The 25,285-nt window shown below is 40.5% G+C and overlaps 1 protein-coding gene across 1 annotated transcript in view; it reads left to right on the top strand.

The window, feature by feature from the left end:
- Positions 1-25,285, top strand: part of AHRR (aryl hydrocarbon receptor repressor) — an 89,833-nt gene that overhangs the window by 41,435 nt on the left and 23,113 nt on the right. The window contains exon 4 of the mRNA XM_052704358.1: positions 15,011-15,111. Coding sequence (XP_052560318.1) covers positions 15,011-15,111 — 101 coding nt within the window. The remainder of the gene's footprint in view (positions 1-15,010; positions 15,112-25,285) is intronic.

Here is a 25,285-nt window from a genome sequence, read left to right as displayed (position 1 = left end):
TCGGTTCCTTTAGAAGCTTACCATTCTGTGAATAAAGAGCAGGTTTCCAGGCCTACGCAGTTTAGTTCATCTCATTCTCTTTGCATATGCTCCAATACAGGGAGTTTTGAAACTATGTCCTGTATACCATCTGTTAGGACAGGAATGTGGGAATAATGGGAAATTCAAACTTTGAATAGGTCAGGAAATTCGAAGTTTTGTTCTCACAGCAATTAACTACATGTTGGTCTCAGATGGTATTTTGGCTCATTGGGTTAAAGCACAAAATGAATCTTGCACCACAGCTGAATTCCTGCACCACAGCTACACTTGGCAGAGCAACCACACGGGGGAAGAGATGATCAGCCCCTCAAAATACCTTTGTGTCTCCTTGATGCTGGACAGGCCTGGGCCTCCTTAGTGCTTCCCAGGGATCAGAACACCCACAGGGACTGGTCTGTCCAGTGTCTCACAACTAGTGGCAATTGTGGAACATCTGGGCAGTGGAAAATGCCTTAGACATAAGAATGCTCCCAGCCTGCCCCCTGATCCAGCCTTGACTTCACTGATCCCAGCTGCATTGCCTTGACTGTTGCGAAGTGCTGCAGTCAAGCACTCCAGATTCTTCTCCTGTTTTGTGCACCAAGCAAAGGCAGCGCTAAGACACGGTGTATGCCCAGCCACGTGCAAAAGGCTCAATCGCAGCAAAGTCTTAACTCACCTTAAACTTCTTTCAGCACTATTTGTTGCCCTCTTGAATATGCCTACTACTTGGATACTGAGGATATTTTTCAGCAGTCCTAAGGTAGATCTTCTTTTACGCTGTTGCAGAAGAACACCTTTATTTCCACTGTTAAAAAAAAAGATGTCTGAAAAGCACTGGGCTATGGGAGATAGGTAGCTGTGCGCCATATATGTGTAGGATATCAAGGCTGCAGGAAGGGGACAAGGGTAACAGCTCTCTCCTGAGCATGCTTGATGTAATTTTGGTAACTGAGTTACTCAGAAATCCCTGAAGCTTGATTGTAATTACTGTAATTTCTCACAGTGCTTAAACTTATTTCTAATGAAAGAATATCTCTTAGTATCCATTTAAAGTCAATTTATGTATTAAATAATGATTTGTATTACACTAATCTGAAATCGTTCGATTTTAGTTTATTAGCTGAAGTTTAAGGGAGTTGGATTACATTTCTTTGGATAATTTTCAAACGAAATAAATTTCACAAAGGACTAAAAAAGGGGAATTTAAAGACAGATTTGCAGCCATCTCAAAACAGTCTTCATTTTCTCTTATGTATAGAGGTGATGAACAGATCTTTGGTTGTTGAACGCAACTTCTCAGAGCTACAAAGGGAACAAGGGAAAGTTGCAGTAATTATTTGGAAACTGACATAACAGAGGTTATTGTTTTTCCTGATTTTACTACACTTAAATTATTGACCAATTCTTTCTCTAGAATCGTAGATCCAATTGAATTTGGGATCGTGTGTTAGACTCCTTCTTACATCTCCTTGGAAATTAGAGCAATTTCCACACTGAAGCTGAAAATAAGAGATCGTGTTCTTGAAAAAAGATTGAAAATATTTTGTTTTCATATACTGAGGAATCAAAAAAGGACTGTCAATAGCACCAAACTGTTTGGTACCAGTTCTGCAGCAGATTGCCAAAGTGGTGCTAAGCAGCAAGAATTCTAGCAGCTTTTTCCCTGAAATACTCATACGGATGCTCGCTGCTGCTGTTACAAAGGATTTCTTTGCCATCTGCCTCCAGAAGAACAGTATAATTTGTTTGTGAAGATAAAGTAAAACAACAGTATTCTCATGTATCTCTTTCCATGACTATGAAGGAAAAATCGCTGTTAATTAAATACTTAGCATTATTATCCAGGGCTATTTCATCTTGCATTAGTTTGTGGTTTAGCCAAATTTTATAAAGAGGGGCAAAGTCACATCTCTTTATTTAGGTGCAAGTTGACCTTATATATGATTTTCCTTTCCATGGGAAGTTGTAACACTGAATTAGAACAAGTCAGTAGTGCAAGACTTAGGGTAACTTCTGCAAAAGTTTCAGAAAGTTTTGAAGCCGTGGTCTGTTTTCGGAAATGCCTTTAGCGTTGTCTGCACCAATCCTGTTACTCTTCAGGTCACTCTTGGGGCTGTCAACGCCCTCTGTTTATAGATCACATTCTGTTTATAGATCTCACCACCTCCAGCAGCACTTTGTCCAAGCCTACAAGCTGTGATGACACGTCTGAGCCTGCCTCATGCCCTGACTTTCCTCTTGCGGAGTGCACCAGCCTCTTGACTGCAGGGTCCATAAGCAGCAGCCCCATTGTTCCTGCCCAGTTTTCAGCCTAATTCCCATCTGTAAGCAAGGCTTGGAGCAGAGGTGAGGATGATTTTGAGGAGGCATATCAAAGCTACACCAGAAGGTCATCATTTCTGTAAACTGTAGTGCTGATGGGAGGGGACTTCTCCCAGTGCTGAATGAAGATAGGTATCAGGGTCAAACCTGAATCTCTATGGAAGAAGCAAAGGGCCCTACACCAGCCTTGAGCACATCTCTACAGTCCCTGAAGCTGGCTGTAGAACGTGTACGTATATCTGAGCAGACTTTAATCTGTCTGACATGGCTAATTATAGCGAAGAGCTTGCGATGCAGTGTGCACACAGCTCATCCCAGCCTATACTCGAGTCTTCTGTGGGCTCAGCGCCGTGCCCTCATTGCTATTGTTACTTATTTAAGCTGGATTACAAAGCTGGTTTGGGCAAGCCCATGCTATCTGTAGATGAAATGTGTGCCTATGCTAATCCTCACAAAAGTCAATAAGAGATACGTCCAACTTCATTTCTCATATCACAGGCTTTGAAGCTTTTGAAAACTTTATTTCAGTTAAATGGAGTACATTAATGGAAATATTTCATGATGGAACAACTGTTGTTTCTGTAGTGCAAACTGGTTGTGAAAATAGGCCAACCCCCATTCACTGGGTAGAAATGACTTACCATAGCAGGAAAAAGAATTTTAATTTTTTAGATTTATGTCCCCCCCACCACCACTGCCAAAGACCAGTCCGACTAACAGCAACGTGGCTTTTCCATAAAACAGATTAGTATGTTGGCCATTTGTGGGACACTCCCAGTTAAAATATAAAATAGGCTTTTTTGTCCTAGAAACAAGCTCTAACTAGTATTCTTTGTATTCTCGTAGTATTTCTTCTGAACAAATTTTTGATAGTAAGCCCATTTCCTGATGATACGCTTCTGTGTCATTGCTGCTTCTAACTCTGCAGCAGCAAATGTTTAATTCAGACCAATCGTATCTGTTGTTTATTTAATGTAATGTTTGTTTCACTGTTTACCATGGCTTTTAAATATCTTAATTAGCATAATTCTCAGTAGCACATGGTTGGCAGACACGGACCTTTAAGATAATAAAAAAGGAGCAGGCTGAATAAATATTTGAAAAAGGCGCCCATGTACTTGAAAAGAATTCCAGAACTATTTATCTTAATTTATTATTATTTTTAAATTTTACCTAGGGGACGTTATTCCAGCCAGACAGAACTCCAAACCACACATTTTTCCCCGTGGTTGAACAGAAATACAACAGCCCCACAGCGTTTTGGTTCAGCCCATATAATACCATGTGTGTGCCGTACACTTGCGTTGGTAAAAAGGATGCGCTGCCTCTTTAAGAGGTCTTCATGAACCTGTATTGTTATAGTAAACTCTGGTAGGCAAGGGATTGCGTGACTGCAGCAGACTCATTTGTGACCTCAGAAAAGTGGTTATGAAAGTGATCTCTTGATCAGAGGAATAGAGCTCTGCTGCCTGTGAGACCGGCAATGCACAAATGAGCCTCCTCCCTGCAGCTCTGCCCTGGCAGGAGGAAAAAGGCTCTCTCACTGCTGAGAGTCTCTTTGAGATGCAGTGCTCAGACACCTAGGCTTTCACAATTCCTCAGAAAACTATGCAGCTCGAAAACAAATTTGGGTGTACGGATTTTCTTCAGTTAATTTTCATAGCATTAAAGAATATGTGCAAAGGCATCTTTGATTTTGCTCTTGGCAATTTGCAGCGTTTGTTTTCTGCCTTAAAGCATTTCATATTTTCCTCAGCATAGTGCTGATAACTTATGTCTCAGAGTTATTGGACTGATTCTGGCAGAGAGTCTGTGTACATCTGTGGAAATCATATTGTAACTGATGAAAACCAGTATAAGGTGATATTTGTGTTAGATAATGCGTGTAAAACAGATCTGATGAGTTAGTATGTAGGATATTACCAATTTCATTCAGAAGACTTTGAGAGAATAAGAAGGAACATGAGAAGTAACATATGTATCGTAATTCTCTTTACGTGTACTATTCATCTATCATTAATTGCTTGGTGAAAGTTGTATTTAAATATCATTTTCTTGAAAGCTGGGGCCACAGTCTTTTACATTTCAGGAGAGGAACACAAGTTTCCTTTTTCCCACAAGGAATAGTGATTATTTCTTCTGCTTCTTGCTGTGAGTTGAAGCAGCAGACACCTTCACAGGACTCTGACTTGCCTGTTCAAGTCAGTGACAAACGTGCAGAAGAGTTGAAACTGGAGAAAGGGTTATATTTTATTAGCTAGCACTTTGTTTCTGAAAAACAGAACATTGTTTGGCTGTTCCTTGTCTTCTCTGGGACAGGTCTGATAAGAAACGTGTGGCTGGATTTTAATTTTATCTCTAAGAATTATGTTTGTAAAAATAAAATATCAAATCAAAGCAGGGCTACTTTACACTTCTAGAGCTTTCAAATCTTGCCCCCTCTGTCTTTGTTGAAGGTAGTATTTTTCATTATGCTTTAGAAATGTTGAAGGTTCTAATTTTGGCCACTGATTTAGGGACTGTGGCTTTTTATTTATTTAATTTGTCCAGTGTTAACACAGAGAATATGTCAGCCCTTTCCTTGCCTGCTTCAGATCTTTAGGGTCTGTTGAGGATCTTCTTTCTGAGCGTGGAACCTGCCTGTGAAAAGAGACAAAGAAAAACAGTGGTGAGGAAGTGAAAAATGAAGGTTCTTGTAGTAATAGAACACATGATGCACATGTATTTTCTACTTCTGCAGAAGGTTCCTGTTCTGCAAAGCAATTTCTTTTTGGACAAACTGAAATGCCTTCCTTACAGCCCCTCTGACTTGCAAGCGATTCCAGTTGGGAGCAAGGTCCATCTGTTCGGATAGCTTTACAGGACTAGACTTTAAATGCCTGTCTTAAAATATTAATGTGTATAAAAACACATTAAACTTATCTAGGGATTGTAGCATTACCAATTTAGTATTCTGACACTTCGATTTTTTACTTCAGTTGTTGGCTTCTACTTCATTCGTAACTTTTTAGGAGAGATTCTCGTGCTACCAGTATTTTTTCAATATTCTAAAAACTCCTGGGATATTGTTCAGTGTTTGAAAGCTATCCTGAAAATTGATTCTAAAATAATTTCTAGAACTTTCAGATACCGTTGCTGATATTTCTTTTGCCTTTATCTTGTCTCAGCACCTTCTATTATGTATTTGAGGAGAAAAACCAAAGATTGAGGACCAGGCATATTTTTCCCACCTGTTAGGTCCATTTGACCTCTCAAGTCAGCTCTTTATTACAGTCAGTCGCATCAGGGCTGTCTCAAAAGACAGCAGAAAAAAAACCTCCAAAGCAGAGCAGCTCTGCCTTAGACAGGGAGTGCCATATTCTCTGATATATATTTATCAGTGTTTGTGCAGCAGAGTGCTGCAATCTCCATCTGATTTAAAGGTGGAGATTCTCAAGTGTGTTTGCTTATTTTAAGTCCACTGGAAAGCAAATATGCCTGTGCCTTTGCCTTTAATACTGGATGCAGCATGGCTGCTGTATAAGGCAGATTGGAATTGTTCTTATGATACTTCTAGCTCTGAATCTGATGAAGCCAGATTTGGTTTTCTGGGTAACATATGCACATCCTGTGCACTAAGGTCTCAGCGTGAATATTTTAGATGCAATGTTTATTTCATCTTAAAGGTTTCCTTTATCCTCTCCAGATCTTGTGCTTTGGCTATTTTTAAACAGTCTCTTGGGTGATATACTGGCCTACTGACATATGCTCTTTCAACTCTTTTCTAAGAGATACTGACTTAAATTCCCTCTTGGAGATAGCAGGTATGAATTTAGACTGTGCCTTTCCATGCAGAGTGGTGCAAATGAAATTATAAAGGGACAAGAATGTTATAAAAGCAGCACAAATTGAGAAGTGAAAGCTCAGGAGATAGACTGTTTCAAACACAGGGCTGAAAGAGGTTATCAAATCCAAAAAGGAAAGCAAAGATAATGTAAATTTCAGATAAGTCAGTCATTGTCAGATTGATTTAATCAGGAAGGGTGAGAGAGACTTTCTCATACACTTTCCTAGTTGCGTTTATTTTCATGCTTGGCCTTTGATTTGATTTCATTCTTCAGGGACTGATTTACTAAATGTTCTGAACTGTAGGCCTAAATTGAAGAGGGTAACTGGTGCACATCTTCTGCAGCTGATAAAGACTAAAAATGTTCTGATATTCTCAAGATAAATATTTTACGAGGACTTTATTGCATTTCTTCCATAAGATGCAACACTTAAGAGTCTCCATTTTTTAAAGTGGAGAAGATTCCAGTAGATTGTTGATTCTTACCACCTATAATTTTTCTTTAAGCTGTCTTTCCAGGAAAAAAAAAAAAGAGAAAAAAGAATTCTAGTCTCATATTTCTGAAATATTCTTCAGACTCGAGCTTATTTCAACAAATTGTTTCCTGTAAAAGAAGACTTATGTTTTGCTTATTTGTTTGTTTAATGCAATAATTAGTCTTGCACAGTAAACAGTTGTAGGCATTACAGTCTGACTTCAAAGAGAGCTGTCTCTGCTGTGTACCCCAATGTCCATCACTTCATTATTTTAATTGGAAGAATCAAACTGGTAAAAAAAATGGCCTCAGGCTTATGAAATAATATGATCCATATAAAAAGATTTATTTCACTGTAAAGACAGAAAACAATTCAAAGAATACAGAAAAGTTTTTATTTTTCCCTGTAGTTTTTTTTTTTTTTTTTTTAAATACATAGAAAAGGAAAAAGATGAACAACTATTCAACAAAATTCTAATTAAAGACACTAAGAACAATTGTGAAACTATGCATGTCGTTTTGGTAGACTGTCTGCTCTGTAGATAATAGAGTAAATGTGTCCTGAAGTGCTGTACCTCGGAGTGTGCATGTATGCCATGATCAGTGAGATTGGCTGGGATCTCAGACGGTCAGGATGTGGCAGATCAGAATACATTGTAGCCCACTTGAATTTGCTGAACTGTGGCTTAACATGCAGTGTTTCGTAGTGCAGTACGTAGTTTCGTAGCAGGAAAACGGAGACTAACGCTAAACAAATATAAAATTACATTTTTTGTACATTCTAAGGCTATTCCCACTGGAACTAATTATTGCTAAGCATCTAAATACATCAGGATTCTCTTAAATTTTTTTTCTTCATTAAACTTACACTTCACAACTTGATTCAGATTAACAAACAAGTAACTTACAAGCTTGAGCCTTAATGGCAAATAATTTGTATAAAGATCTTGTCTGTTGATGTGAAAGTTATCCAAGTGGATTGCAGATTTCTTACCTAAGATTGCCTAGGACTCAGGCTTGTGACCATCTTGTAATTTAACAGAATACTCCAATTGTATTTACTTGTATGCATGTAAAGCGGGTGCAAGCAAATACACTTTAGGACAAGCTAATGTATTACAGCTTAATCATGCTTAGAATGAAATAATACAGGGATAAATTTAAGGCCCTAGGACCAAATCTATAAATCAGCAGGTTCCTCCCACTGTCAATTTATCAGATTTAAAGCAGTAGGTGATCAAATAGAATTACAAAGATGAAATGGAAAAAAAATTACTTGGAATAAGTCTTATATTTGGGGATAATCTAGGAGGAGTGAATCTCTTTGGCAGTCTTATATCCAGTATAGTTTACCAGACCAAGTGATTAATATTTAGTTAGGGCAGTACAAGCAGATATCTAAAATATCTTTACCAATGCTTAGTGTGGGGTTTTCTCTTGGCAAGATATCTCTTGAGTCATAAGAAGAAAGAAAGGCTGCAACAGTGAGCCGCAGGGAGGAGATGTGCTTTCTAGACAAGGTATTTTGAGTTTGTTGCTTGCATGACGCAAGTAGGTTTCACATAGAGGCACAGTTTTTCTGTGGACCTCTGGTTGCTCAGAAGCTGTGGGATAAGAAAGATGTTACAGTCCCAGACTACAGAAAAACATGAAGTAAAAGTGTGGTTTATTGTGAATGAGTTTTGTGAGATAGAGTTAGCATAAATCACTAAAAAAAGCTATCATAAGACACGCTCTTCATATGCATGTACTTTTCACAACAGCCACCGAACAGCTCTCAGCATTTCTTAAACTGCTGTGGTCAGAGATGCCCCCTGTCACCTCAGGCTGCCCAGGGCCCCATCCAGCCCAGCCTCGAGTGCTTTCCAGGGCAACATCTCAGAGCCTGATGGCCACAAGTCAGACTTCTCTGGACTGATGCTGGAGGAGAGGCTGTGGGATTGCGCTTTCTCCTCCTCTTCTTTTTCTGTAGAAATAATTACCATGTGTACTTTCATATATAGACTACAGTGACAGTCAGATTGCCGCCTTATGAAGTTCATTTCATCTGCAGCTATTTATAGAAACGCAAAACGACCCAGGGGAACACAGCTAAATCCACTGCTCCAGTCGTTGCTCCTGTAGCGCTGTGTGCTGTTTGTGAAAGGATCTTACTTCACAGAAACTCTCCTTGCCTTTCACGTCGCTGTTTTTTGCCCCGCTCCCTGGCGCTGGCGAGTTATGTTCTGATTCTGTACTTTAAGCCCTCTCGCTTTTTTTAGGCAACTTCCAGATATCCGATACAGTGCATAATGAGGAATTAGGTTCCATTACACGAAGGCTTAACCTTCATGAAAAGCATTCAGAGCCTGCCAGGAGTCATCAATATTTAACAGCTGTTGTTATTATGAAATACTTCACAGGGTAAGGCGGCCCGCCTGCTTGCACGCAAGGGTTTGAACGGGCGCCAGACCTCTGTCAGAGGCGAGGGGAGATTGACAGGCAGTGGGGTTGCGTGAGAGCGCGGCCGGGTTAGTCAGCAGCTGGCCTCCGCGCCAGAGCCTTCTCCTCCCCTTCCCCCCCCCGCGCCTCTCCTTCAAACGGGATCCTCCGGCCGGGCTGGGGTGTCAGCCTGCCGCCGTGGCGGTCTGCCCGGCGGACGCCCACGTGCCGCAGGCTCCCGTCACGCAAGGCTGTGGCCGAGCGGCCCAGAGGGGGGCCCGTTTCGGTGCTTCTCGCACGTGGGAGGAGTGCGGGGCTTGTAGGAGAAACGAGAGAAGAGAGAGAGGGGATGGGATCTGGAAAGAAAACAGTTTAGGTTGTACCTTAAATAAATGTCATGCTGTACTTGAGGAACTTCAAAGGGCAGTTGGATTTCAAAGCATCTCTTAAGAAGAAGCAGACTGAGAAAACCACCGAGCTGGGAAGAGAAACTTTGCATTGTTGCTAGCGCAATTGCATCTGGTGCTCTGGTAGCCTCTGTACCAGGACTGAGCGCCACATTCAGAGGGGGCAGTTTGCTGCCAGATCCCCTCCCAGTGCATCTGTGCAACATGCAGCACTGCAGAATGCAATGTCCCTCTCATGTATGTCTCAGCAATGCATCAGCAACCTTCTCTATAATAGGCATTTTTTAATTTTGGTGTGTATTGAAAGAGCTCTGTCCTTTCTGTCACTCACTGTCCTCTGCAGCACAGCAAGAGGAAACAGACAGTTTTGGTTCATGTCTGTAGGTTTGCTTAGCAAAGTTTCTCAGACGGAGTGTTTCCTAGTTGTGGTGTTTTGTTTTGTTTTCTTAGCATTCGGGGTAGCATGCATAGCTAATTCTTCCTGCGTCTCTGCGATCCAGGAAGAAAGACCCGGTTTTCACTTCCTTTCGAGAAACAGTAACCACAAGTGTTAGTAAAGCAGGGTCTCTGAAATTGCAGGCTCAATTCAAGTATTTAAATCTGCCCTTTAAAAGAAATAATGTGTCCCTGGGACATCACGGGTCTCACAAGTACTCCTCATAGATAGAAGTGAAGCTGATGCACCTGCACCCTTCTGAGCCTAAATAGCACTGTCCCCTTCTCCCACCTCAGATGAACCCAGGCATGGTGCCCAGATCAAACACAGCATCCCTCCACTGCCCTTCCTGTGCTGCTGTGGGATTCAGGAAGCCTCAGCACTGGGAGCCATGGGATGACTGTGGTGCAGCTTGAGCACACCTAAGGTTGTTACAGGCCTTAGCTTGGCAGGTAGTTCCTCTGATGATTTTTTGAAGAAAGAAGGCTGTGCTTGCACAGGAGGGGATACAGAAACACTTCAGAGAATGTATTCCTGTTGGTTTAAAAAGTGAGGTTTTATGAGAATCCTGGAATTTCCATCCCTCCTAACGAAAGCATATTCCACAACAAGTATATGTTCTGTTATTTCTGGGGGAAAGGGGACAGCTGCTTTCATACTTCCTTACACTTGAAAGTGTCAGGCAGCTTTTCTGTTTTTTACAGTATTACAGTATTGAAGCCAACCGCTTGATAAATGCAAATAGCATTGCCCCTGTCAGAATTGGAGGCTCAGAAAGAACTCAGGTTTTACAGTGGGACAGTGTGGCTGTGAAAGGCTCAGCAGCACTGTGTAAGACATTCCAATACTCCATTTACTCAAGCTTATCACACTTTCTGTGATTTTGTGACTCTCTGTCCAGCTCCCCCAATTAATTAGCTATCAGTTTTAACTCAACTTTATTTTTTCAGTTTCCGCTCCTTAAGCACATTCAATCAGAAATCGGAACTAAATTTCTTAGGTCTTCGATCTGATCTTCAGGAAAACTGCTCTGGCCATTTTCCTTTTTTTTCCTTCCTCCTCCTAGCCTCCCCCTGCTCCTCTGTCTGGCATATTTCCATAGTGTTGTAGGGCCCAGAATTTCCAAACTTTTGGCTTTTTAATGTTGCCTGTGATAGCACCATGCTCACAATTGCATGACCTTGCAAAACTGTCAGCCCCAGTTCTTGAGTATCATGTGTTTATCATCTTTATGGTATCAATACACTCATTCATCTTCTTTGGCAGAACAGCTCCATCTTCTGTTTTATTTTGTATTCTGGAAATGCAGGCTAGATAATTTGTGCTCAGAACAAGGTCTCTCATACTCCTGCTTCCTACCCATTCTGTTTGCTGGTTTTGAACCTGGTAGGTGAGCTCTCTATGTTAACTGCTGGCAGTCAGGCCCAAAATGTTGCCTTTGCCACAGAAAGCAGTCCAAAGCTCTATAAAGCTAAAACTTTCCATTTTTTTTTTACAGCCAGCAGCGTTCATCAGACTGCCTGCAATATCAGTATTTTCTTGCCCCATTCTTGATATACGGGACTCCAAAAGCCAGAAGATTTCCCCTCAGGTCACTGAGTCATGATTAGCTGTTTCTGTTTTTTTTTAATTTTTGATTTTCCACAACTTGCTCCTCCCTGCCTATGGAGACAGTACTCCTTCGTTCTCTGTTTTTTTTGTTTGTTGGTTGGTTTTCATCATAGTCGGCTTAATTTTTGCTCAGGAGGCCTGCAGCTTTTCGTAATATTTCATCCTGGTCACATCTGCCTTGTTGAGCCACCAGTCATAACCATTACATTCCTTCAGTTCTCCCATTTGAGAGTCAGTGCTGGCAGGGACACCATGAGGCTGCTCTGCTTTCTTTCCCCTGATTTTCTGCTTAGTGAGATAGCATCTTGCAGTTTTGTTTCTCACCATGCCATACTTTGCCCTTCCTCTTTCTCTTTCATACTGGAGACCTGCACGGTGCTCTGCCTTTCTCTCTTTGCCCTCCCCAGATGATGTTCTACCACTCTGAGCAGTCACTGCTGAACTAGCCAAGCCTTGCTGCCCCAATGGGTGGTTTAGCAGTGTATTTCCAGTGCAGGGAGGCAGACGGAGAACGACTATTGAGCAAGGCCTCAGGTGCATGAGGGAGACATGCCTGTGTCAGAGGGGCTCCTGCTTCTTGGCCTGGAGGGCGCCATTTGCTTTTGATGGTGCAATAGTTCTCTTTGCAGTTGAGGCCAGCGAGTAGAGTATGTTATGAAACGGATGTGTGTGGCCTGACATAAGGGTAACTCTAGCCGACAAAATAGCATTAAAATACTTTCCATTTGGAGATGGAATTTATACTAGCCAGACAAGCTGCGGAACAAACATCTCTTGTGCTTTTGCTGCTATGTTTGTGTGAGCCTGAAGGCTAACAAACAGGCAGGGAGCTCTGGCCTGCTCAGTTAGGTACAATAATAGTTTCCACTAACGATGAAGCTAGAACTGGTGGAATTTTCACAAAGCCAAAAGCACAGATCAAAAAAATAAACCTTGGTTTCCTCTCACTCCTCCCTTACTGTCATTTAACCTTTGCAAAGATGGCAAAACACTGTGGAAGTAGCTACAAAAACATCTTTTCTGAGGGAGAAAATTCTGGCAGATACCATTGGAATAGGGGCTGTGCTTTTGAAAATGACTGCCACATGCGCTTAACATTCTGCTGTGACAGCTGTAGGTGTGTTCTTATGGGTAGATGTAGCAGAAGGCTTGGCTGAGCAGGACAAAGAAAATGATCTTTTGCAATTATGAGGGCTGCTCTGAAAGCGATGCCCCCTATTTTGTTATGTTGGTCCACGGCATCAGAAGCAGATGTTGGTGGTATGGCAGTAGAAGTTGAACCTTCCCACCAGTATCCCACCAGTTACATTTTGTTGCCATGTGACAGATGGCAGCACAGGGGCAGTCTGACAGAATGGCTGTTGTACAGCCTTTTGGAAAGGAAGTGACTCCATTTAGGTCATATCCACATTCACTTGCAGCAAATATAATTCAAGCCATTAAAAAATGTAGATGTTTTAATTTTTTCTGTTTGAAATCCTACTAAAAATCCAAGACCTATTGCCATGACTTTTATCTAGATGCTCATGGACGTGAGAGCCTTGCTGTCTTCCCTTTTTACTCTGATTTTATAAAAATAGTTTCTGTTTGTCGCAACCATTTTTGGGATTATTAACTACCTTTACTGTGGCTGCACCAGCTCTCTTCCAGCTGGAATAGACTATATGCACTGTATGCTCCACTGCTATGTTTTCTCCTCTCACTCTCTATGGAAAGATCAAAAGCCTTAAAACTGAATCACTACTTACGGCCTGGGACAGTTGTGTCACTGTAATGGGGCAGTAAGCATGAAGTTGACTCCTTATTTTTTACTGAACAAATGATAACCATGCTCCCTAGAGGATGCAGAAACCCAATATGTTAAGTGGCATCAGAGTTCTCAGAAATGCTCTCATTATCCCCAAAAATGAGGTTGTATTTCTGGGATTTTTCTGAATTGAATTGAAGACTACGGTCTGAGTATTCAAAGATATTTCAGATCAAGTAGTACCCACATGCAGGAAAATCAGCCACCAGGCATTTTGATTCCCATGAAGGTTTTCATTATTGTTAGGACAAATATATGTGATTTCAATTTACAGATGGATTTCATGTAGTAAAAGTTTAAACTTTAAACTTTTCACAGAATCACAGAATCACAGAACTGTAGGGGTTGGAAGGGACCTCCAGAGATCATCAAGTCCAACCCCCCTGCCAAAGCAGGTTCCCTACAGCAGGTCACACAAGTAGGTGTCCAGGCAGGTCTTGAACATCTCCAGAGAAGGAGACTCCACCACCTCCCTGGGCAGCCTGTTCCAGTGCTCCGTCACCCTCACCGTAAAGTTCTTGCACACATTTGTGTGGAACTTTCTATGCTGCAGTTTCTGGCCATTTCCCCTTGTCCTGCTGAAAAGTCTGGCCTCGCCATTCTGCCCCCCACACCTTAGATATTTATAGACCCTGGATCAGGTCCCCTCTCAGTCTTAAGGCTGAACAGACCCAGTTCACTCAGCCTTTCCTCATAGGAGAGATGCTCCAGGCCCTTCACCATCTTTGTGACCCTCCGCTGGACTCTTTCCAAGAGATCCCTGTCTTTTTTGTACTGGGGAGCCCAGAACTGGATGCAGTACTCCAGATGAGGTCTTACCAGGGCAGAGTAGAGGGGGAGGATCACCTCCCTCGACCTGCTGGCCACGCTCTTTTTAATGCACCCCAGGATGCCATTGGCCTTTTTGGCCACAAGGGCACACTGCTGGCTCATGGCCAACCTGTCGTCCACCAGGACACCCAGGTCTCTCTCCGCAGAGCTCCTCTCCAGCAGCTCATCCCCCACTTGTACCGGTGCATGCAATTATTCCTCCCCAGATGCAAGACTCTACATTTGCTTTTGTTAAACCTCATCTGGTTTCTTACTGCCCAGCTCTCCAGCCTGTCCAGGTCTTGCTGAATGGCAGCACAGCCTTCAGGTGTGTCAGCCAATCCTCCGATCCTTCTTTGGAAATAAAATAATTTAAGAAGGTGAATCTAGCAATCATTCTCAGACTCATAGTATGAGTAGGTATAGGGTGAGGGTATGGTGAGACTGAAAATAATATGGTGCCAAGGAGGTCAGCACTGAAAACAAGAAATGTATTTCAGTCCCTTGTCTTCTGAGCTACATAAGCATTTCTTTACATTTTCATAGTACATATTCTTATTAACAAAACAACTTACTAACTATCCTTTGTTTCTTTTCAGTGGGTTTTTGCTATTGCTTTATGTAGAGTACAGTAATGGAAAAAATATGTTCAATAAAAAGTGTGATAGATATTTCATATAAAAAACATCTGGACTGCCGAATATGTATCTATCTCCCTCACAACAAAAGCAACTTGTCAGTAACTGAGATCCAGACTGTGAAGACAGTAACTCCCAATTAGTCCAATGCATGTTAAGTGCCTAAACAAGATTTTTAGACTAGTGTCCCTAGTGTGTATGATCTCTAAACTCATACCAACTCTTTCCAACAGCCATTCAAGAAAAGCACTTTAAGAAACAAGTTGGTCAGACAATAAAAGAAGACAACGTATGTAACAAGACTGCTGTTCAGGAAGGTGGACTTCTACTAGAGGTGAGTGACAAATGCCGTCATTTTGGGCTCTAAGTGATTTTTACTGTTCGGTAGACTCTGCGGGTTAATCTCTTGTGGCATTTTGGAACAGACCGTCTGTCTTGGAGTGAATCACTGAGGAATCAGTCATGCTTGTGAGAGCTTCTTGCAGGAGTGATGCTGGCAGTCGTGGTCGTCTTGCTCAATCTGTTGGGCTTTTGCAGCCCTCCATCAGAAGAAGGGTTGTCCCTCAAGTCCTATGGGCCAGTTCACAGTTCTTAATCACTTGGGGTGAGAGCCAAGATATGTTGTACTTGGCACACATTTTGAGGGTACCAACAACAGCTTGCCAGGTTTCTGATCCGACCTAAGATTACTCTGGGATGTTTTAATTTATTCTACTTCCTGAACTCTGTGCTCTGAAGGAAGCAGTGTGTGGGGAAGTTATTCTTTCTATGTTTTTGTATCCCCTTTAAGATGACTTTGTATTGGCAGGGTGGTATGATACTGCTACTGAGAATTGGATCCATTAATCTGGATGAAGAATTAATACAGCCATTAACTACTGAATCACAGATACACCTGCGTTTTAAACATATGATGTAATTGTGCCTTTTATACACTTAAGGTCCTTGGAAATTCCTATTTAATGAAGACTACATATGTATAGTTGGATTGGATAGAATAATATTTGTGGAATAAAAATCATGTTACAGTGACAGCCTTGAGATATACTTAAATGTAAATTAAATAATAACCTTCAGCAAATGGATGCTATGGACTATTAGAGAGAGAAAAAAAAAAAAACTTTTTTAACATGGGAGCCAATATGATAACTTCTACAAGTCTATGGAGTCAAAACTGGCACACTGCTTTTGTTCCTCCTCATACTTCAGAAGATTTTAATTTTGCATTTCAAAGCAAGTAGCACAGAGGCATTTGATTAATTAGCACGAGTGCCAAAATGAGATATTTGGCTGTCAGGTATTTTGCAACAATTTCCACTCTCTGGAGGAGTAAACACAAGGCAAACAGTGAATGATAAATATGGTGAATATATAATTTTTAATAATGTTCTCCTATCTTTAGACTATGCTTTGTTTGGTATATATTACATACCCACAATTTATAATCATTAAGGATCTTCCAACACATGGAGAGAACGCTGCCAGTAATTTCATATAGTGCCAAATATTACTGACTATGCTTATGGTCTGATATGAATCACACTCTTATTTGAATACATGGGAGACTTTTGTCCTGGATCATGCTTAATATGGATCACTATCTTGATGATTAAGTGCATGTTGATATGAATGTGTTAGCCAGGAATGTTTGACCTAGAATAAAAGGGTGAGTTTTCCTTAGGACTTGTTGAGAATGTTCTCTGGGGCCTGAGTTTTACTCATCCAGATGCCATGGAATGTGATGAAGAGTGGGTTTGTGTTGTTTCATCAAATTTGCTATGTTAGTTGTTGGGGGCTGTGCACTTTTCACTAAGTGGTTGCATTTGTGATTCCTTCTGAAAAGAAGCAAACAGCCTTTCTGGCGGTGGCAATGTTTTATGCACTGACTTGTGTATCTGGCCACTTTACTTGCTCTCAGAAGATGCTTTGCCACTGTCAAATGCTGCTTTCCTTTCATGACACCACTTCACACTTTGCAGCCTCTCCTCGATGCTTTACTTAAATAAATCAGGATAATCTGAATCACCAAAATACATGTGAATAATAATGCTTCTAGCTGAAGCAATAATGGAGAAACAGAGGTAATTGCATTTTTTTCCTGGTGTGGAGGATCACGCTTGCTGTATGTATAGGTAGAAATATGGAAGAACAAGACAGCTAATTACTGGTACATAATTTATCTGTGCCTCTCCAGCCTTGGAACAACGCAGTACTTCCCCTTTCAGCTTAAAAGAAAACAATGAAATTAGGCTGTCTTCAAAGTATGTTTAAAATTCTTTTTATTTCTAAAGGCCTGTGCCACAACATGTGTTTTTATTTAAGATTTTATAGAGATATTTTTACAGCTAAAATCAAATAGCTTTCATCAGCAATAATGAAATAAACAATGATACCAGTTTATCAAAGACTTTTTAGTGGAGCACAGCAGGTATCTAAATATGTAATTTCTTCCAGAGTTTTAAGTTTAAGGATCAGTTCTTCTGAGTAAAAGAGTCTTTTTTGCCATAATTTAGTTTTCATTTGAAAGAAGACAAAGAAAGCCCTAATGACCAAATCAGATTTTATTAATGGTCTTTTTCAGTATATTCCATTCTTTCAATCTTTGCTCTTCTTGGAGACTTCGGACACCAGCAGTTTGACTACGGTAATGATTTTGCACTCTTGTAATGTTTTCCAAGACAGGTGGTATTGCAGCCCTTGTACCACATGCCTTCCTGCAAAAAAAGGCTGCATGCCATTTCTGAAGCCTGTTACTGAATGTTTAAAGAGCACTGGGCCAAACCTGTAACCAGAAAAGTGGGAGAATAAGTTGTATTGGCATTCAGTAAATCCAGATAGAATTTACAGGGTGCGGTGATGGGGTGGAGAAACGCAGTAAAATGGTTACTTGGAAAAATGAAAATGAATCACCAGTAGTTATTTAGGCACTAGCCTTGAGGGCAGTACTCATCCTGTGGCTGTTAGCCATCTCATACTCTTCCCCCCAGCTATGCTGCTCTCAAATCCAGGCTGAGTTTAGGCTGTAGTGTAGGTAATATCTCATCCCAAGAACATCTCTAATTACCACGTATTGTGCACTATCCCATCTGAGGAATTAAACACCCACTGTTGAGAGGATGGCCCTCTCTGGACATTCTTTATCATACAGTCAGGCAGTGGCCCCTTGTCACTGCTAGTACTGCTTCTTGCTTAAACATCACCCATCTACTGAGCTGCACCTAATGAAAATTGTTACTTTGCTTTTATGGACCACCTCAACGCTGCTTCTGCAGCATTCGTGCTCTTTATAAAAGTATTTGCTACTGAGGGAGCAATCTTTGTGGTGCTTCCTTCTGCAGCAGAGGATTTATGGTGTCTCTGTCTCCAGACATACGGACATAATTCCTTACAGGTGTGAAAATAGTACTTTATGCCCAAAACATCACGAGTATTAAAATGAAATCTGGATGATCTGTCCAGCTCCTTAGTAGATGTTAATGGAATAAGACTGCCTGGGTCTGTCATGCATTATCTCACTGATGAATACTGATAAAGGCCAGAGCTGTCCTGTTTAGCCATTTCCATGTTCACTGGCAACTCATGCTCTTTTAGGGAAGGCCCATTTTGATTTCTGTTAATCCTCAACTTTTAAGCCTTCTGAGTACAGAAACCAAATTTCAATGATTTTGTCTCATGTTCTGGTATATAGCTGTACCAAAGAGGCATCATACTATAATAATATTTCTTAATTCAGTGTTGCCATACATTTACCCATGTTGAGCAGAGATTTAGCTATGTATACTTCAGTTACTATTTCCCTGCTAAAAACAAATAATGACATAGGTGAATAAGAAAGTAGTGAATTTGATTCCTGTTTTGCCACAAAGCCCTAGTGTGGGAGAAGAAATGCAAAGGTCTTTCAGGCATAATCTGAATTTCAACCTGAATGGGTGACTGCAGGTTTAACATATCTGTGTGCTGAAGAGAAAGAGCCCCATAGCCTGTATTTCTCTACGTAGAACGATAACAGGCTTACAAAAGCCTGCCTGGCATCCACTGATGCCAAAAATCACCTGCTCTTTCAGTTGAACCATGTTCACCTTCCTGCACCCCTCTCCACTGTTCTGGAGCAGCTGGTGGTGAGTAACTACTTCGATCTTTATTCATGTTAGCTTGCTGGGACACTAAGCTCAGGAGGCCCATGTTGCTGCTGGGTACTCTTAGATGTCATTATGCCTATGAAAGAGACTTCTATTGTTCTGCACAAACACAAAAAATACCTCTCAGTTTTCACCAGTGGCAGAAAAAAAGAAATTATTGACATTTTGTGCATTAACTAACAAAATCTCTTTGGCAAATGGAGTTTTCATGTTCTATTTGTATGCCTTTGTTTCAGCACTTGGTAGATGAATTTTGCTGACTTGAGTTGCAATTAACACAACCAGTGGGGCAAATGAGGTGTCTTGCTTTGTAACCAGCACCATTTGTGCTTGCAATGGGCTGTTGATGCAAAACAGAAAGCAGAGTCAGGTGTAGAGCTGCAGTCTTCACCAAAACCAATGGAAAGCCAGTTGGAGTTTTTGTCTAAGTAGAGGATTCAGGATTTAATGCAATGGAATCCTATTATTTAACAATCTGTAGTTACATCAGAAGTGGCTGCAAATAGTAAGATTTCTGGGAGTTACTTTCAAAAGGGAGGTGTATGTACACATTTGGCACAGAAAGGTACTTCCAGGTGGCCTCTACTGACAGTTTGAACTGGAGTTCAAGTTTCATTCCAAGGGAGTTGGAAAATGATACATTAGAAAACATCCTATTGGTGCTGTTCTTCACCCTGCTTAAGGAAATAACATAGGAAACCTTTTCCCACTTGGTTTCCTGTAATTTTTTTAAACTTGTTAGTGTAATTCCACTTCCTCCTTCCAAACTGATTTATGTAATCAGTACTTGATAAAACTATGCTCTTGAAAAAGGTACACTAGGTTGAATTTCAGTCTGAGAGCAAAAGATTTGACTCTTCCTGTTATTTTTTAATTTAAACTTGAAAAGGAAGATTGGGAGTCAGACAAAAGTGCACGGCTGTTACACAGGGCTGTGACCAAGGCACAGACTTCAGAACTCGGAAGCTGGTAGAGAGGAACTTTTTGATTTATTCTGCTCTTGAATTCCTTTTCAGCTTTCGGCGGCGCTTTCTTTCTCACCGCAGTCCTTCTGAAATAAAGCTGTTAGGTTATGATACGCAGCTTCACCTTTTAATTTGCAGGCTTAAAATGCAGCCACCAAAATAGGAAGTTCTCACAAAGCGTTCTTGGTCTTGATGCATTTTCTTTCTCAGTTCATAAGTTTTACAAGTTACCCAAATAACCCTTTTGCTTTTCTTTGTTTTCAAACATGAACCTTATCCCAGTGATTCAGATGACATGATGTAAGCTGACATTAGTCTCTTGGGATGATTAGCAGAGAATATATCCATGAAAAAAGAGCCATAAATGGGGTCAGGAGTAACTTGCCATCTTTATCACATGAGTACATTCACTTTCTGCTTGGCAGGCACAGGCGGAACACAAAGGAACATTTCAGAGTTCTTGGTCCCTCTTTTTTTTTCTCTCTCCTTTTCTTTACAAATGGGCATATTTCTAAAATCCAGACTTGAAATTTGGCATGGGAACAACATTCTGCAAAAAATATCCTTTCTATTGCCCTTTAAACAAACAACTAATGTTCTCACTTATTTCTTTTTTTTTGCCCTCTCAAACAAGTCTGGACCAAAAAGCCTGTGACTTCTGAATACTGTTAGATCTCTACTCCAGTTCTCAGTGTTACTGTTACTACTGCAGCAATCACAATACTACCATAGTGCTTTGGGTTCTGAAATTTAGGCTTTAGCATCATTCAGCTTGATAGATTGCTGGAACTGAAGAAAAAGATGTGAACCCTTTCCTTCAGATTTACAATCTAAATGTGAGATTAGAGATGTTTTCCAATGGGCAACATGACAACAATGCAGCAAAACTGTAACCATAATAGCCAGGCATCATTGTGTACAAGCTGCCTGGACTGCACAAGTCCTGACTTCTGAAAGAATATTGAGGAATAATTTGAAGGAGAAAGCATCTTTTCCTTGTGTGAAACCTTTTAGCAACAGAAACACCACTAAATGCTGGTTTTCAATTCTTGCCCATGCATGAGAGAGAGCAACATTTTGGAATGGTGACACCTAATCATTTCACTTCTCCAACATGGAATGGAAGATTACAGACCTAGAGGTAGTCAGCTGGAGCTGATCTCAAAATCAGGTCAAGCAGCTGATATTTAATGTGATAGAAAAGGAGGAGTCAGCAGCCAGCACAGGTATGCAGAGGGGAAGACAGCATCGTGTCAGTTTACATTGTCATCAGAAGAGTCAATTTCCATGTGTCAGGGCAGAGCAAACATGCTGCAATGTTTCAGATGTGGTAAGAGGAGGCCTGGCTGAGAAACTGTATCTGTACTGGGGAGCAGAGAAGCTGTCTGTCAGCTTTGGACATAGACCAGATGTGAATCCGGATTTAAGATCCCTTACTGCTGTCTCCAAGCTGCTCATCACAGCAAACTCCACCCAAGCTCACTTTTCACAACCATTTCCTCTGTTTCTGCTCAGGCTATTTCAGTGCCTCTGGAGGCAGTCCCATGGCCACGTGACCTCCACAACAAAACATATTCTCTTGTTTCCACTCAATTAGGTTTTTTTTCTCTCCCTGACTCCGAACTAATCATTGGCAACTGTTCTTACCATTCAGTAGGTTCAGTGTCTGTGTGCAAGCGCTGCGTCGTATCCATGTGCTGGGATTTACTGTTGCTAGAACTGGACTACTCACGTCCAGGTAGCTAAGGAAGTCATAACACACTGTTGTGTCCTTACACGTTTCTTTATGAGTGTTTGCTTTTGGGGAAGTGTCCATTTGCTGAAGATGGCATAGTCATGTATTGTTTAAGAAAGGAAAACAAGAAATAGAAACCACCTTAGATAGCTCTTGCATTCAAAGATAACTTACATTTTCACAATTTTATATTGTTTAGCCAGTCTTGAGCAAGAAAAATTATAAACCAGAAGCCTAATCTGTATTTGCAGCTTGCTCCCAGTCTATCCCTCATTCTCAAGTCAGAGAATGTAATGAGCTTCAGCCTAGATAGCTTCCTAGGAAGGTGAAATTACAATCAAGAAAGCAGATCTAGGCAAGAATGTGTGCTGTTTTAAGAATTTTTGCAAATTTGATGTATTTTTTTGTATGTGTGGTTGTGTGTTTTTCAAAAGAAACAAATAGATGCTTTACCAGAAATAGAATGCCTTTCTTTTTTGTTTGCTTAACTCATAATAAAAGTTGACTACTTTTTGATAGGTTTGAACAGAAAAGAAAACTGATATTGCAAAGCATGCTGTTGACCATTAAATATAGTGTTTTCTATTATCGAGGATATAGCACTGATTAGGAGAAAAGAGGACAAAGAATGACCTTTCAAATAGTTCTGCTGCCTTTTTAGGAACTTCATGTGAAATGTCCATCATTCTGATTTTAGCTGTCCTTGGCATTTTATGAGTAGAAAAAAAAGAAAAAGAAAAAAAAAGATACTTTTAATATGGTGTTATAATTCAAGTTCTTCCAGAAATTCCTGGAAGCAAAAGCTGATGATGCCCGGCAAAGAGACATTTTCTCCAATGCATTTCACACCCTCCTTCCTCCTCCCAGTACTACAAAGTCCTCAGGATTCTCCAGTAACTGAGACTGTTGTTGTTTGTTTTGTGTTTTTTTTTTTAACAATGAGAAAACCAATGTCTACTCAGATTAAACCAGAGACTCACAGAAAGGCCTGGATGGCGTCTTCACCTAGTCTAAAATTCAACTTAGGATTTGTGCGTGTTAGTAGAGCTTAGAGGGGCTGTGTCTTGTAATTTTCCATCTCCACCGTATCCCGGATGATCATAGCAGAATCAATGTCTGCTGCCAGTGGGGGACCACTTACATTTATACAGGGTTTTTTACAGGTTACAAAACATGCATGAGGTGATAACTAAAGCAACAAGACTCTTCCCAAAGACAAATTTTGAAACATCACACTCCCTTAAAAACTTTGCTGATCTGAAACAGTGCTTTAAAAAGCTGTTTTAGCATCTATTTCTGGAGAGAATGTGGAGTGCAGGTTGTTTTTCTTCTTTTTTTTTTTCTTTTTTTTTTTCCCTTTCAAAAATATGTCTGAATTAGAAAATGCAATATGTAGTGTTAAATGCACAGAAAAATTATACTCTGAAATTAGGACATTGCATTCAGTGTTCAGTCCATTGGCGTCAGCATTGTCTCTTTTAGGCTTTGATTTCTTGCAGTAAGAGCTGTCTGCTCTTCATGCTAGTTAACAAATTGCAAGTGTGAATAAAAGTCAGCTGTGGATGGAATATTATGATGGCTTCTTCTCTTCAAGACTTGATACAGTTACGCTAAATAACACTAAAAAAAATTCCAGACATTTAGTACTTACATATGTCTAATTGTCCAATATGTTGGATAAATATTACTCAAATCTCTTTTCAAAAAGTTATTTCTGAGGAAGATAATGGGTAATCTTACTACATTTGTTATTGCAAAGGCTACCTAACTAAATTTGTTACTAGAAGTGCAGAGTAGTGAGCAATCAATGCTTCATTTTGAGTCTTCTCAAATAGAATTAATCAGACTGGCATTTTCTATATTGAAATTGTTGAGGAGAAGCCTGAAAAGCCCAGAGCAGCTGCAGGACTTAGAAAGAATGATGGGCTGAACTTGCACTAAAGATATGATATTGCCCCATCTTTACTTCCATCTGTGAATAGAACATCTGGTTTTGAGAAAATGGAATGAGAAACTGCATAAATCATTATAAAGACTGTTTCTATTTCCAAGTGTAGTCCAGGGCACACTGTTCATGAAAGAGCATTGACAGTAGGGTTCCATTACTGGTAAAGCACAGTTTTAAATTCAACATCCATGATTCATGAGGAAGCTAAAGAAAGATAGCAAGATTATGTCAAACTTCAGTATCCTTTCATGATAATTGCTTAGGTAAATGACCTATTACTCACCCAGGTACTTGTTAGCATGCTACTAATCGGAGTAAGAATTTGTATGTATTCATAAAATATTTTTCCTGACAATTCTAGAATTCATACTTACGAATATTCTTCTTCTTTAGATCCCTATGTGTAGTCCCCATTACTTGTGCAATCTCAGGTGGTATTCACATACTTCATATACTTGCCTCTCATTTGAAATCCTCATTGTTAATGCAAAGAAAAGAATTGGTGTTGTTTACAATCAGGCATGAAAAATCAATCAAACTTTGCCATCAATAGTAAGCACTGTTGGTGCTTCCAAACACATATGCCGTGTAACAAATCTGTACGGAACTACTTGGTGTCACCCTTCAATTCACTTTTTCAAAGAAAACTTTCCCTAATCTTTATTTAAGCTATTGCTTAGGATTGCTCAACCCTAGAAGCCTGTAGCACAGCTTACATTCTAACGTCCAGCCATTAGTTCTTGTGAAAACAATTGGATTCAGTTGGCATGCGTCTCTTTCTAGAGAGCACCGTACCAACTTTTTGCAAATTCAAAATCAAATGATGCTTCAGTTCAGCCTGCATATAGCTCTTGTTTCTCAATACTGCCTTTGGCACAGTGGCTTGTTTTGAGGCCCTGTGCTCAGCAGAGGCCAGTAGTTTATGCCTCTAGGAACAAAGGGAGTCTCTACCCCAAGGACTTGACACAGGCTTAACAAGCTTTGTTACAAAAGCTTAAGCTTGGAAATAAAGTATAAAGGAAGAAAAGCTACATTTGCATTTCTACATCATGTAATCAGAACAACTTTAAAGGCAAAATTGTTTTTGGTTGTGTGCAATACTTATTACGCATGGAGCATATCAAAAACATGATCACCATGGTTTAAAGTGCGTTTACATGTGTGCACACATTACTGTCTCACTCTCCAGAGAACTACTATGTTTTTTTGAAAGTTTATAGCTCACAATTACCAGCGCCCAATGACTTACATTTTCCTAACTGATTTCCAGCAGGCCAGTTTTGTCTGCTGCCTCCTGACAAGCCGCAGCATTCCAGCTCCCTCTTTAGACTGAAGGCACATATGTAAATAAGTATCTCCAAGTTGATCTAATTCTTTGGTGGAAGTGATATGATAGTGAAAAATGGTGTTACACTGAGTGAATCATTTGCCTGTGCGTTTTGGATGGCAAAGCTGTTCTGCCCAACAGTAAACATGAGATCCAGGGCTCGAGGGCTTATGTGGACGATCTTTGAAACTTTGGCTGAGATCTGCTTTGAGCAGTGCAGCACTAGATGCTGAATTTCCATTCTGTCTTTAAGGAGCCTGAAATGATATCCGGGCTCAAGGAGGTAGGAAGGAATGTGAATGTGGTTTTATGTGGGAAGACAAGAAGAATGAAAGGAGTATAATTGATCATATGTGTGTATTTATTCTACATTTATGCTGCAGATTCACTCTTG

Source organism: Tympanuchus pallidicinctus, unplaced genomic scaffold (assembly GCF_026119805.1).
Source record: "Tympanuchus pallidicinctus isolate F22 unplaced genomic scaffold, pur_lepc_1.0 scaffold5, whole genome shotgun sequence".
Taxonomy (NCBI): Eukaryota; Metazoa; Chordata; class Aves; order Galliformes; family Phasianidae; genus Tympanuchus; species Tympanuchus pallidicinctus.
The sequence above is the reverse complement of the archived record's forward strand: the minus strand, read 5'-3'. Positions and strand labels throughout refer to the sequence as shown.